Source organism: Microtus pennsylvanicus, chromosome 13 (genome assembly GCF_037038515.1).
Source record: "Microtus pennsylvanicus isolate mMicPen1 chromosome 13, mMicPen1.hap1, whole genome shotgun sequence".
NCBI lineage: Eukaryota > Metazoa > Chordata > Mammalia > Rodentia > Cricetidae > Microtus > Microtus pennsylvanicus.
In genome coordinates this window covers 61,910,426-61,922,904 of record NC_134591.1, presented here as the reverse complement: position 1 = coordinate 61,922,904, position 12,479 = coordinate 61,910,426, and the positions used below count along the sequence as shown (strand labels likewise).

At 51.6% G+C, this 12,479-nt stretch overlaps 1 protein-coding gene across 1 annotated transcript; it reads left to right on the top strand.

Annotated features, from left to right (window-relative positions):
- Positions 1-876: 876 nt before the first annotated feature.
- LOC142834286 (antizyme inhibitor 2-like) lies at positions 877-12,142 on the top strand. Its single transcript, XM_075946595.1, has 10 exons — positions 877-1,036; positions 1,910-2,083; positions 3,130-3,302; positions 3,949-4,083; positions 5,391-5,556; positions 6,522-6,669; positions 9,839-9,939; positions 10,653-10,870; positions 11,310-11,366; positions 11,842-12,142. The coding sequence occupies exons 1-9, from the start codon at positions 899-901 to the stop codon at positions 11,332-11,334; spliced, it is 1,278 nt and encodes a 425-aa protein (XP_075802710.1). The 5' UTR covers positions 877-898; the 3' UTR covers positions 11,335-11,366; positions 11,842-12,142.
- The last annotated feature ends 337 nt before the right edge of the window (positions 12,143-12,479 follow it).

Here is a 12,479-nt window from a genome sequence, read left to right as displayed (position 1 = left end):
TCCAGCTTCTTCTTTTTGTTTTGTTATCCGAGACAGGGTTTCTCTGTAGATTTGGAGCCTGTCCTGGAACTAGCTCTTCTAGGCCAGGCTGGTCTCGATCCACTTGCCTCTGCCTCCCGAGTGCTGGGATTAAAGGTGTGTGCCACCACTGCCTGGCTGGCTCTCCAGCTTCTAGAGGTGGCCAGTGCTTGCTTTTGACAGGTGTCCCCATCCCTGAACACCTTGGAAGGTGTGATCTCTCTTTGGTCTGACGGTAGGCTTCTTGCACCCTGGGGTCTTGTTGGGACCAGATTTCCCCACAGGTACTTTGGCGTCACCCCAGAGCTCTGTGCTGTTCTCAAGGAAGCAGGTCATAATGGCTGCAAGGTGAGTCCTGCGTGGAAGGGTCATGGACACAGTCCCTTTTATGGACCGGATACTCTCGGGATGCCGGTGACTCCACTTTAGTCTGAGGGCTCTCTGGTTGTTCCAGGGGACCCAGGGGACCACTTAACCTGAGGCGAGTTCCCTTCTCTCCCCGTGGGAGTGGACACGGGCCTCACTTCTAATGTTCTATGATACACAGTTGGACTGCTTGACTGAGTCTCAGTTTCTCATCTTGAATGGGGTGCATGTGGGAAGGAGCCTGGAGGAGAGTCCTATGTTTCCCTTCCAAGGGAATGGCCTTGCTTGTCACCTGCATTTGTGCCTCAGATCACGTGCTATCAGTAAACCATCACAGGGTTTGGTGGAGTTCTTGGGCCGAATGGGACGCAGGTTAGCAGGTTTCAAGGATTTGGCCATTGAGGCTGGGGAAGGGACAGCAGGAGTTGAGGAAGGAAAAGACTGGGCCCACAGAGCTGTCCTTTCTAGGATGCCACAACTGTGCCCAGAGAACACTTCAGCTGTTGTCTCAGGAATGAGCACCCGCCCTGGGGGTCCGAGGGAGCGGCTGGGAACCACAGGAAGCCTGTGGCCATCAGAGCCCATTATTCTGGGAACAGAGGAATCTGCCCGGCAGCTGGTCCTGAGGAAGATCCAGGAACTCACCATTGCGGTAAGGAGGGAGGGTGAGTCCCACCCCTTCCTTGCTGGTACTCATGAATGTTTCCCCGGTTCCAGCTTGGAGGCCATCAGACTAGGCTTTCCCAGGGCCTGTGCTGGGGTCCTGAGCAAGCTCTGCTGTTCTGTTCCCTCGGCACTTGGGTTTACCCTCAACCACACCATTGTCTGGGGCTGAAGCCATCCTATCTCTGGCTTTGGTCTACAGATAGCTGCCTCCCTGCACCTTTTTAAAGAGATATAAAAACCAGAGTTCAAATCCTTTCTTTACCAGACATTCTGGTGTACTTCTTAAATCCCAGAACTCAGAAGGTGGATCTCTAAGTTCGAGGCCAGCCTGGTCTACACAACAAGTTCCAGGACAGCCAGGGCTACATAGAGGGACCCTGTCTCAAAAAAAAAATAAATTAAAAAAATAAAATTGTTCAGGGCCAGCCTAGTTTACAAGAACTAGTTCCAGGACAGGTTCCAAAGCTACAGAGAAATCTGGTCTCGAAAAGCCAAAATCAAACCAAACCAAAACAAAACAAAAAAATCAAATTCTCTCTTTGTCATATTCTTGCTGTGTAACCTCAAGCCATCGATTTTCTAACTGAGCCTTTGTTTTCCCTGGCTTTTAAGAAGGAAGAAACAACATCAGGCAATGGTGAGTTCAAAGCCAGCCTGGTCTACAGAGCAAGTTCCAGGAGACCCAAGGCTACACAGAGAAACCCTGTCTCAAAAAAATAAACAAACAAAACCCCCACAAAGTGAAATGGAAGAAGAGGGAAAGAAAATTAGAGGATCAGTAATGGTTTTGTCATAGAGTGGAGAGGACCCCAGGACCTAACCTTCTCCCCACCTCGCTCTCTTGTTCTTGCCCTAACAGGGCCGCCAGGACCCCTTCATGGTGGCTGACTTGGATGTGCTGGCCCGCCGCCACCAGACCTTCCTCCAGGCCCTGCCCCAAGTCCAGCCCTTCTATGCAGTGAAGTGCAATAGCAGCCCCTGGGTGCTGTTCATCCTGGCTGCCCTGGGCACTGGCTTTGATTGTGCCAGTCAGGTGAGTCTGTGCCAGCTTGCCAATCTTCCCCACGGGCCTGTCACTTTCTGGAGAAATACTGCCCGATGGTCAGGAGATCAGGAATGGGGACTCTGGCCCCCAAGATGGTGACTGGCATGTGGAGGGCTCAAGACTTTTTGTTGTTGCATTGGTGGTTTTATTTGCTCTGCATCTAATGGAGTCCAGGCTAGTTCAGAATTCATTACCAGGTCCGAGGATGACCTTGAACCTCTGGTCTTCCACCTCTACCTTCCCAAGGCTGAGATCACAGGCACAGACCACCCGGTTTACCTGGTGCTGGTTGGATGGAGGGCTTTGTGCCTGGTAGGCAAGCTCTCTACCAACCGAGTGGTAGCCCCGGTCCCTCGAATGCTGTGGTCAGCCTTGCACGGGGCCATGTGACAAGACCACGTAACCTGAACTAAGAAACCGGGTCCCTTCCTAGCATAGCCAGTCACCCTTCTGAGCCTCAGTTTCTCCCCCCTTTCAAATGGGGCCAACACTGAGTGCTAATGAGGACATAACGGCTCCTAGGTATGGTTGAAGAGAAGGTTTTATTGTAGATATGAGGAAGAGAACAGTCAGCGGCGTCTGGAGGAGTTAAGGCTGAACATGACCAGCAGAATAAACTTGTCCATGAGGGGAGGGGGAGTGAGAGAGGAAGAGAAGAGAAAATGAGAGGAGAGGAGAGGAGGGGCGAGGAGAGGAGAGGAGAGGAGAGAAGAGGACCAAGAGGCACATGGGAACCAAGAGAGCAAATAGACAAAATGCCTGAGACACATAAGAATCAGAAGTTGGGGGAAGGGAAGCAAAGCTCAGACCCAGGGTGGGAGAGGTTCAGGGTAGGGGTCAGGATGAGCCACCGATAGGAGTGAAACTTGTCCCAGGTTTCTTTGGGACCTGACACTCTCCCAGTGAAGGATCTGGTCCCAGAAGGGGTTCACTGGAAGGTATCCCCACTAGTTCAGGCTAAGGCTCTGTCCCCAAAGAGTCAGGGAAGGCAGGGACTGCAGTGCATCCCCAGCTTTGACCTTTACCCACACCAGGGGGAGCTGGAGCAAGTGCTGGGCTTGGGCGTAGCCCCCTCACGAATCATCTTCGCCAACCCCTGCAAGGCCATCTCCCACATCCAGTATGCAGCCCGCCGTGGGGTGCAGCTTCTGACCTTTGACAGTGAGGAGGAACTGGCTAAGGTGGCCCAGCACCACCCTGGGGCCAGGTAAGATGGCAGACGTACAACAGGAAACAGTGGGCCAAGGGACTCCGACAGATGGATTTGGGTCTCGAAACCTCTGGGACTACAGGTACAAGGGTTGAGCCAGGAGGCCCAGTGCTTTCTTAGGATCACATTAGTACCAAATAGACCTTGACACTGCTCTGGCACTGGACCGAGCTCGGCATGAGAAAGTCTGGCATCCATGATGTCATAGAAAAACTATACATGTCATACCAAAGCTCACATTTCAGATTCATTACCCTTATGCTGTGTGATCTGAAGAAAGCATGTGACATCTCTGTTTAGTTTTTCAAGAGAGGGTTTCTCTTTGTAGCCCTGACTGTCCTGGAACTTATCTGTAGACCAGGCTGGTATCGAACTCAAAGACCTGCCTACCTCTTCTTCCCAAAAGCTAGGATTAAAGGCATGAACCACCACCACCCAGCCTATACCTCAAATTCTTTAGAAAGCTTAACTGTGTGATTCTATCCCGCTTGTTCTTGCCTGGAAAAATTCTGTAAAAAGTGTGTGTTCACTCCTTGGTCTCCATGCTGGGTCGTCGGGAGCAGCTAGGCGGGGGTGAGTGGGAAGGTTGGAGTACCTCGGGGTTCCTGTGCACCCATGCCTCACTCCGTCCTTCCTCTTCCAGGTTGGTCCTCCGGATACAGGCCCGGGACAGTCAAAGCACCTTCCCCCTGAATGCCAAGTTTGGAGCTCAGCTGGAGGCATGCACACATTTACTTCAGGCTGCCAGAGAGCTGGGGTTGGCTGTGGTGGGGGCCTCGTACGTGAGCACTGGCCTTTTCTGTCTTGATTTCTGTTGCTGTCCCTAGGCAGCCACGGACTCTCGGGGACACCTCTGAGTTGTGTGTTTTCCAGGCCTAGAGGACGGGAGGCACGAATAGCCTAGGGGAAAAATTGAAGTAAACATCAGAAACTTAACGCTCCAGATATGTAACATTTCCAAACAGTATTTAAAACAATCAAAACAAATGCAAAAATCTCCATGATGAGAAAAATTGGAATTTTAAATGGAGTCAGGATCGCTGTCGCTGATTCCCTTTCTTCCCTCGGGGACTAATCACTTTACAGATCGAGTCTCGGGTGGGAATTTTGTATATTTCATCCCTCCAGGAGACGTGCATTCATTTTCCTCTTTAAGGGATTCTGAGCCCTGGGTGTGGGGACACACAGCTGTAATCCCAGCACTCCAGGAGGCAGAAGGAGGACAGGGACAAGATCAAGAGCAGGCTGAACAACAGGAAACCCAGACTCCAAAAAGGGGGGGGGGGAGCAGGGCTAGGGACATAGCTCAAATGGTAGCGTTCTTGCCCAGTATGCACCGAATAAAACCAGGGTGGTAAACACCCTGCAATCCCAGCCCTCTACAAATGGAGGCTGGAGGGTCAGAAGTTTAAGGTCATCCTTGGTTATATAATGAGTTGGAGGCTAGCTTGTGCTATATGAGATACTATTTTTTTCTTTTTTCTTGGGGGGGCGGGCAGGGTTTCTAATGTAGCTTCGGAGCCTGCCCTGGAACAATTATTTTTTATATTTATGTGTGTGTGCTCATGCCATGGTGCACATGTGGAGGTCAGGGGACAGTTTTTAGGAACCAGTTTTCTTCTCTTACTGTGTGGGGATCAGGAATTGAACTCAGTGGGTTTTGGCAGCAAGGGCCTTTACTCTCTGGGCCATCTGACCAGCCAGGCTTTGCATCTGGTGAGAAAATTCTCACTCACCTCATCCCCTCTAACCTGAACTGGTTTCTCTGTTTACCTGCAGGGGGCAGTGGGTTGTGGGGTTCTAGGTAAGAGAAGGAGAGCCCCTTCAACAAAGGCATGGGGAGTGGGCGGCTGGGGAAGAAAATGTTACTTTGTCGTTATCCCTGACTGGGTGACTATGGGATATGTGTGTCCAGGAGGACACCGGGTATGACCAAGGCCACATACATCTACGGGTGTCAAGTGGGCCAGCGTCATCTTGGCACAGGCTGGCACTGGTCTTGCAGCCCCTGGGTGAGTGTTCTTCAGTGCATCTGGCCTCACACTGACTTGAATCTGTGTCTTCCATACCATCGGCCATGTTCAGCTTCCACGTGGGTTCCGACTGCCAGACACCCCAGAGCTATAGGCAGGCCATCGCTGACTGCCATCGTGTATTTGAGATGGGCCGCAGAGTGGGTCACTGCATGAGCCTCCTGGATCTCGGAGGAGGCTTCCCTGGAACTGAGGGCTCTGAAGCTAAATTTGAGGAGGTGAGCTGGATGGCCCCACAGTAAGAGTGGCAGTCTGAGTATAGCAGCTTGGGGTGGGGGTGGGGGGACAAGTGTGCGCGCATGCCTGTGTGTGTTTGTACATAGAACCTCGCATAACTGGGAGTCTGTTTGCGGACGCTGTGGTTTGAGTCTGACAGACATCTTCACCTGACTACGTGCGTGACTGTAAGTGTGTCTGAGTGTTTGTACCTGAGTGTGTATGAGTGTGAGCACCAGAGTGTGTCTGAGCATGTACACCTGAATATGTATGAGTGTGTGCACCTGAGTGTGTGCACCTGAGTGTGTTTGAATGTCAGCACCTGAGTGTGCCTGAATGTGTGTCTGAGTGTGTGCACCCGAGTGTGTATGAGTGTGTGCACCTGCTTGCTGTGCTTTTTTGTTGCCTCACAGCTCTGGTCCAAGATCAGGAGTCACATCCAACAATGCTCTTTTCTATCTCTTCCTTCTTCCTCCTTCTTTTCCTTCTCCTCCCCTTCTTCTTCCTTCTCTTCCTCCTCCTCCCCTCCTGTCCCCCTTCCACCTCCATCCCTCTTCTTCATGCTCCTTCTTCCCCCTCTTCCTGTCCTTTTCTTTTTCATCCCCAGCCTCTCATGAGGTAGGCATTATATCCCCCCCCCCGAGCTATCCCTACAGCCCCTCCGTGTCCTTTAGCCATAGACCCTAACCCTGGTAGACACTCATGGTCCCTTAGCTTCAGGGAACCATGAAGACATTCTGTCTCTGCTGACCATGTGTCAATTATTTGCAAGGTCATATCCTCAGGGTGCCAGGGCCCACACACTGGCTGTGTGCTCTGGCCTCTCTCGGCTTCCTTTCTACCTGTTTCTTCTTGAGTAAGAGGAGGTGAGCTTGCTATCTGAAAGGCTATTATAGGGTCAAAGGAAAGGGGGTCATGGCAGTTGCATAGACTCAGGATACAGCAGAGGCTGGATCTGTCTCCACAGATAGCTACAGTGATCAATGCTGCCCGGACCCAGTACTTCCCGGAGGGGACTGGTGTCCAGGTCATCGCAGAGCCTGGCCGCTTTTATGCGGAGTCTGTATGCACAGCTGCTGTGAACATCATAGCCAAGAAGGCCTCCCTGGAGCCAGGTGGGTGCCAGGTGTAGCCACTGTCCAGATGTCCCAGGACTTGGGGATAGATTGGACCGTGATTCTGGGGTATACCCTGGGTGCCTAATTGTAGCAATTGAGATCAGTGTTGTGTACTGGATTGACCCTGTCTGGGCACTGTTTACTGTGCCCCAGAAGAGGGGAAGGTGAAGGACAGAGGCCAAGGTGCCCTTCTAGGTAGTGGGTAAGTCTGCTGGCCTGAGGGAGCAATTGCAAGGTTCGGCCTCCAGGGCCCTACATACCCATTACTAAGCCTAGTCAAGACCCTTGGGTGCAGGAGGTGACAGGTTCTATCAGTGACGGAGAACTCCAGCACAAGCTCCCTCAGCAGATAAAGCAGGGCTGACTGCTGTGATAGGACACGTCCCTAAGGCTGATATCCTCCGGTGACAGGACCTTTTGACACGCGTCACCGTGTCTCCCAGGGGAGTTCTTCAGCTATTTTTCCTCTGAGTGTGGGAGGGACCTGGGGTGGCCATGTTCCCAGAGAACGAACCAGAGATGTTTTCATGGCAAAATTGAGAATATTCCCAGGTCGGCATCCACTGAACTAGCCCTCTTTGATCTTCGGGACTGAGTGACACCCACAGGTAAATATTTACCGTCACTCTGATGCCCTCCCTTATCCGCCTTTGATGAAGCGCCTCACCATAGGATGCTGGGGTGGAGCGCACCTGTCCTCACCCATTTCACCACAGCCAATTACAAGGATTTGGGAGCTTTGTTATTCATTACATAAACAAAAGCAAGAGCTGCTGATCTGCGCAAGTCAGCGACAGCTGAAATACATATTTTACCTCAGGTCTGCTCACCGATCCCGTGAGGCAGCTTTGGGTCACCCCCAGTGAACATGTGTAGACATGGAGACTCAGAGAGGGGCAGTGACCTGTCCAAGGTAGCACAACTAGTCAGTAGATAAACCAGCCTATGCCTTCCTGACTCCAGGACTGGTACCTCTCATCCCTAGCATCACGAGGAACTCAATCCAGAATTGATCTGGGTATCACTGGAATTGGGGTTAAGGAGATAGGGAAGAGAACGAAGGGAAACCAGAGGTGAGAAAAATCTGTACTCAGAGTCAGCTTCCAAATGGCCGCCGATCGCCCAGAGGTTGACAGAGTCTGACTGGAATTCTGCGTGCAGGTTCAGGAGCAAGGATGTGAAGACGGGCTAAGATGGCTGTGAAGGACAAGCTTGGTAGGCCCTCGTATCTGCAGGATCTGGGAGTCATAGAAAAGAGTGTGAAGGAGCTGGGGGAAAACTGGCACTTGCTTATTTGAGTAATCAATACCGTATCAATAGGGGCGGCATGTTCTGAGGGAGGGGGCCATCTGCAGTCGTTGGCGCTGTTGGAGTTGGCCAAGGTTTTATAGCACACTCAGGATTTGTCTTAAGGATTTGTCCTAATTAGCTATGGCAAGGCTTGCTTACATGGAGACAGCTGTCTCAGATAAATTTTTACACACACTTTCCCAGAGACAAGAGTCTCTGCATGAATTATCCACACAGAGTGGATTAGGTGAGAAGGGAGAGTAGGCCAGCATCTTCACTGGGATGTTCGTGGACAGAGGGTCTTGTGTAGTCTGGGCTGACCTGGCTCCTGCCATGGGCGGGGGGTCTCTGCAGGTGTCAAGGCAGGCAGCGAAGCAATCTTGAAGAGATGAGAATGAAAACGTGGTTCAGATTGATGTCGTCGGCCTGGGTCAAGCTTCAGGGAGGCTAATGGTGGGCGGTTTATTGTTGGCATATTTAAACACAAAAGAATTTATTTGGAAGAAAGGTTTCCAGGCAACCATCATCATAATTCCAGGTGCACGATAAAGCTGAGGGTGTGACTACATAGGAACTCCTGTACAAAACACACGTGACTGTGGGGGGCGGGGGTTCTATAGCCAAAAGGCCTAGAATCTAGTGTGGTCTCTGACCAATACCTTAGAGGTCAGCAGGCTACAAAGTACGTGTGACATCTCCCCTCAGGATGGGTTCTATTGACTGAGAGCCTACAGTCAAGGTAGTAGTTGTACATGAGGGAGGCCATTTTGGAGGATAATTACTGCCTCTAGGAATTAGCTAGCCAGGGAAGGTCAGACTCTTCTGTGTCTGCAGAGCCCAGATGCCAGAGTGTCAAGCTGGTACCCACCTGTAATGCTGGCACTCAGGATGAGGAGGCAGATAGGCTGGTACCCATCTGTAATGCCAACACTTAGGTTGAGGAGGCAGATCATGAGTTCAAGAGAAGTCTACACCACACAGGCCAGTGTGGGCTAGGAGAATTTATCTCAAACAAACACAAGCCTAAGATAAAGCAGGGTGTGGTGGCGTATGTCTGCAATCCCAGCACTCGGGAGGCCGAGGCAAAAAGATCACAACTTCAGTGCCTTGTTGAGCAACGTGGTAAGATCCCATCTCAAAAGCCAAGATCTGCAGATATAGTTCAGTGGTAGAACACTTGCCTAGCAAAAGCAAGGCCCTGGGTTCAATCCACCAACACCCTGTAAATAAGAGAGCAGGAAGGGAAGGAAGAAAGAAAGGAAGGAAGGAAGAAAGGAAGGAAGGAAGGAAGGAAGAAGGAAAGAAGAAGGAAGAAAAGAGGGAGGGAGGGGGGGAGGGAGGGAGGAGGGAGAGAAGGAGGGAGGGATGGAAGGAAGGAAGGGCAGCGAACAAAGGCATCTCTGAAAGGAAGGCAATGCACCCACCGGCGCGCCCTGAAGCTGAACATCAAACAGCCACTGCTCCTGCCCTGTCTCACACAGTAGGCACTCGGGGACCTACTCCAAGCGCTTGAACCTGTGTCTGGGGATGAGCCGAGGGCATTGCCTACTCCTGTGAACTTCTGGCAAGACTCAGTTTCTCCAACTGTAATGCAGGGCTTATGATACCCAATAAGTACAGGCAAGAGCATCCATGTACTCCACACATGAGGAGCTTAAAACAGATCATCTCACGCCGGTTACTGCTGTTCAGCATTCCTATGCGGGGAGCGGAGGGCAGTGGGGCCTGCTCTCCATGACAGAAGGTGGGTTGGGGAAGACCCTTAGGACAAGGCAGGAATTCTGCCTCACTGGGCAGCCACTTCTCCCAAGGGAGCTGGGACTCATCAGGGAGACATAACCAAACACACTTCATCCTGTCTACTCCCTGTCCCCAGGAGGCCACAGGAAGATGGCATACTATCTCAATGAGGGCTATTATGGTTCCTTCCGAATCTTCCTCAGGGAACCTGTCCCCAGGATACCCATTGTGGTGAAGGTAAGGGGACCTTGTGTCCTGAGACCATCAACTTCAGTCGCTGACCTGAGAGGCAGGGTCTCAGGTCACCCACGCTCTGCAGGTTGTCATGTTGGGCATGGGTGTGAGTCATGGCACGTACACATCTGTATGTGTTTCCTGGTGCACACCTGGTGACTCCTGACTGTGCATGTCTGTGGAGGCTGCGTGGGTCTCAGCTCTGGATGCTTGTGTGTGTGTGTGTGTGTGTGTGTGTGTGTGTGTGCGCGCATGCACTCTGGAATGTTGGAGGAGCAGGAGATTTGGAGAGTACTGGTTCCCAAGCTCCCTTCACATTAGAGCCACCTGCCAAGCTGTCAAAGTCCCCACCGCCTGGCCATGCTCTCGTATATAAAAATAGATTTAAAGCCCCAGGTGAGATCCAGCATCCATTCATCATTAAAACTCTCCAGGTGGCTCCAGTGTGCAGTGGACTCTGAGACCCCATCTTCGGGTCCTCAGCATGTACACGTGATGTGTTTGTGAGCTGGTGGACTGAGACTTGGCCCCGATGCAATGCGAGCTCCAGGAAGGCCTTTGGGTGTGTCCTCAAGGCTGGCACAGAACAGCCACTCTGTCACTGTTCACTGTGGTTGAATGGTACTGTCCTTACTGGATGACCACGTCTCCTGGAACCATGTCTAACATTCTAGTGAGACCCTTCCTTCCCTGACCCCATCTCCTTCTCCCTGCAGGAGTTCCCCTCAGAGCCCCGCCTCTTCCCCTGCACCCTCTATGGCCCCACATGTGATGCCTTTGACAGGCTCTCCTTGGAGGAGGTCCAGCTGCCGGAGTTGGATGTGGGCGACTGGCTGATTTTCCCTGACACGGGTGCATACAAGATCTCTATGAGTTCCACCTTCAATGGTTTCCCAATCATAACGGTCTACAATGCTGTGGGCCCCCAGCTCAGGTGACCAAGGGGAAAGGTATGGGAGGGATAGATGTGGGGTGCTTTCCCCAGACCCTTGGCCTGGCAAGGTGAGCTGGTAGCTGAACTTAGGAGCCCTGGGCCTAGGAAACACTGCTCTTCACACGACCCTAGTAGTGGGTCTCACCTCACTTTGCCATGAGCCTGCGGGGCTGACGGGGTCTCAGCCTCTCCTGAGGTTAAGTCACAGGTTGCCTGGGCAGCTGCACCTTATGGATGCCTCAGTGGGAGTAGAATCAAGCAGCCTATGGACCCAGCTAGTCCTTGGCACCATGGCCCAAAACCTGCTGGCTCTAGCAGCTTGTAGTAGTAGTAGCTCCCCAATTGTCAGAGCCCCTGCTCTACCCAGCTCAGGACTCACCACCAGAGAGAGAGAGGGGGAGTCCTATGAACCTCTTGAACTGTAGCAACTTTTCTACAGGAGCCTACTGGAGACAGCACCTTAGGCCAGCACATGGCCAGAATGGAGACACACCTGGTATGCTATGCTCAATGAGGAAAACTTAAGATCAGAGGGTGGTGGAATAGGCCCTTGGGAGAAAACAGAGGCCTGGCCTCTTATGCATTAGTGAGACCCTATTACACATTGAAAGTTGTCCTTCTTGAGTAGGCTTGAAGTACCAGCTGGATGTCCTGGGTGGCTGACTTGGCATCCCTCTGGCTCTCTATCCCCCTAGGCAACAATATCCCCATGGTGTTGGGGGAATGAGGGAAAAAGGAACGTGGGACTTGTGTGGGCACAGGAGTATCCCCTTCAGGGCTAGGCACCTTAACCTCAAAAAAGACTGTGTCTCCTGAGGGAGGACACCAGCAAAAGGGTACCTAGGAGTGCTTTCGGGACCACCTTTTGTGGTGAGCACGCATGGGGGGAGGAAAATGTCCTCAGGGGCAAAGCCACCACATCCTGCGTACTTTCCAAACTTCTGCCTGATGAGAATTTCTGGCACCCACAGTCTCTGCCAAGGCTTTCCCAACCTGCCAGAGTCATGTCACAACCTACCTCCATCATCTGAATGAATCTTCCAGCATCCTTGAACTGAAGAGAATTCTCCCCCCAGACAGCCCATGGAAGGTGTGGGCTGCAGACACCTCCCATGGATGTGGGAAAGGCTCGGCCTTCAGGATAGTGTGCTACTCATTTGACCTCTCTGGAGCTTGCAAATTGGGAGTGGAAACATTGATCTCTACCTATCAAAGGAGTTTTCAAAGTACAAATATGACCTGGCTTTGGTGAAAATATAAAACTATGTTTAGATGCAAGACCTGGTGTGTTCTGCTTGTTCTGTGGGCTTAATTCTTTAGAATTATGAATATTCATATTTATTTGTTCATTCATCTAGCATCCATCCATTTATCCATCCATCCCACCAGCCAGTCAGCCAGCCATCATCCACCCATTATTTATCTATCATTTATCCCTCTCTCATCCATTCATCCATCTACCTACTGTCCAAATACTCATTATCAACCATTCATCCACTTATCATTCACCCATCTGTTCATCCATTCATCTATCCATCAACCTACTATCCATCCATCATCCATCATCCATCCATCATCCATCCATCCATCCATCATCCATCCATCCATC

What these genes read in the sequence shown, in the direction of transcription:
- LOC142834286 (XM_075946595.1), top strand. Translation starts at nt 899, where the DNA reads ATGAGCACCCGCCCTGGGGGTCCGAGGGAGCGGCTGGGAACCACAGGA. An exon ending in CAGCACCACCCTGGGGCCAG is followed by an intron (nt 3,303 to 3,948) that starts GTAAGATGGCAG and finishes TTCCTCTTCCAG; the next exon opens with GTTGGTCCTCCGGATACAGG. An exon ending in GAAGGCCTCCCTGGAGCCAG is followed by an intron (nt 6,670 to 9,838) that starts GTGGGTGCCAGG and finishes CCCTGTCCCCAG; the next exon opens with GAGGCCACAGGAAGATGGCA.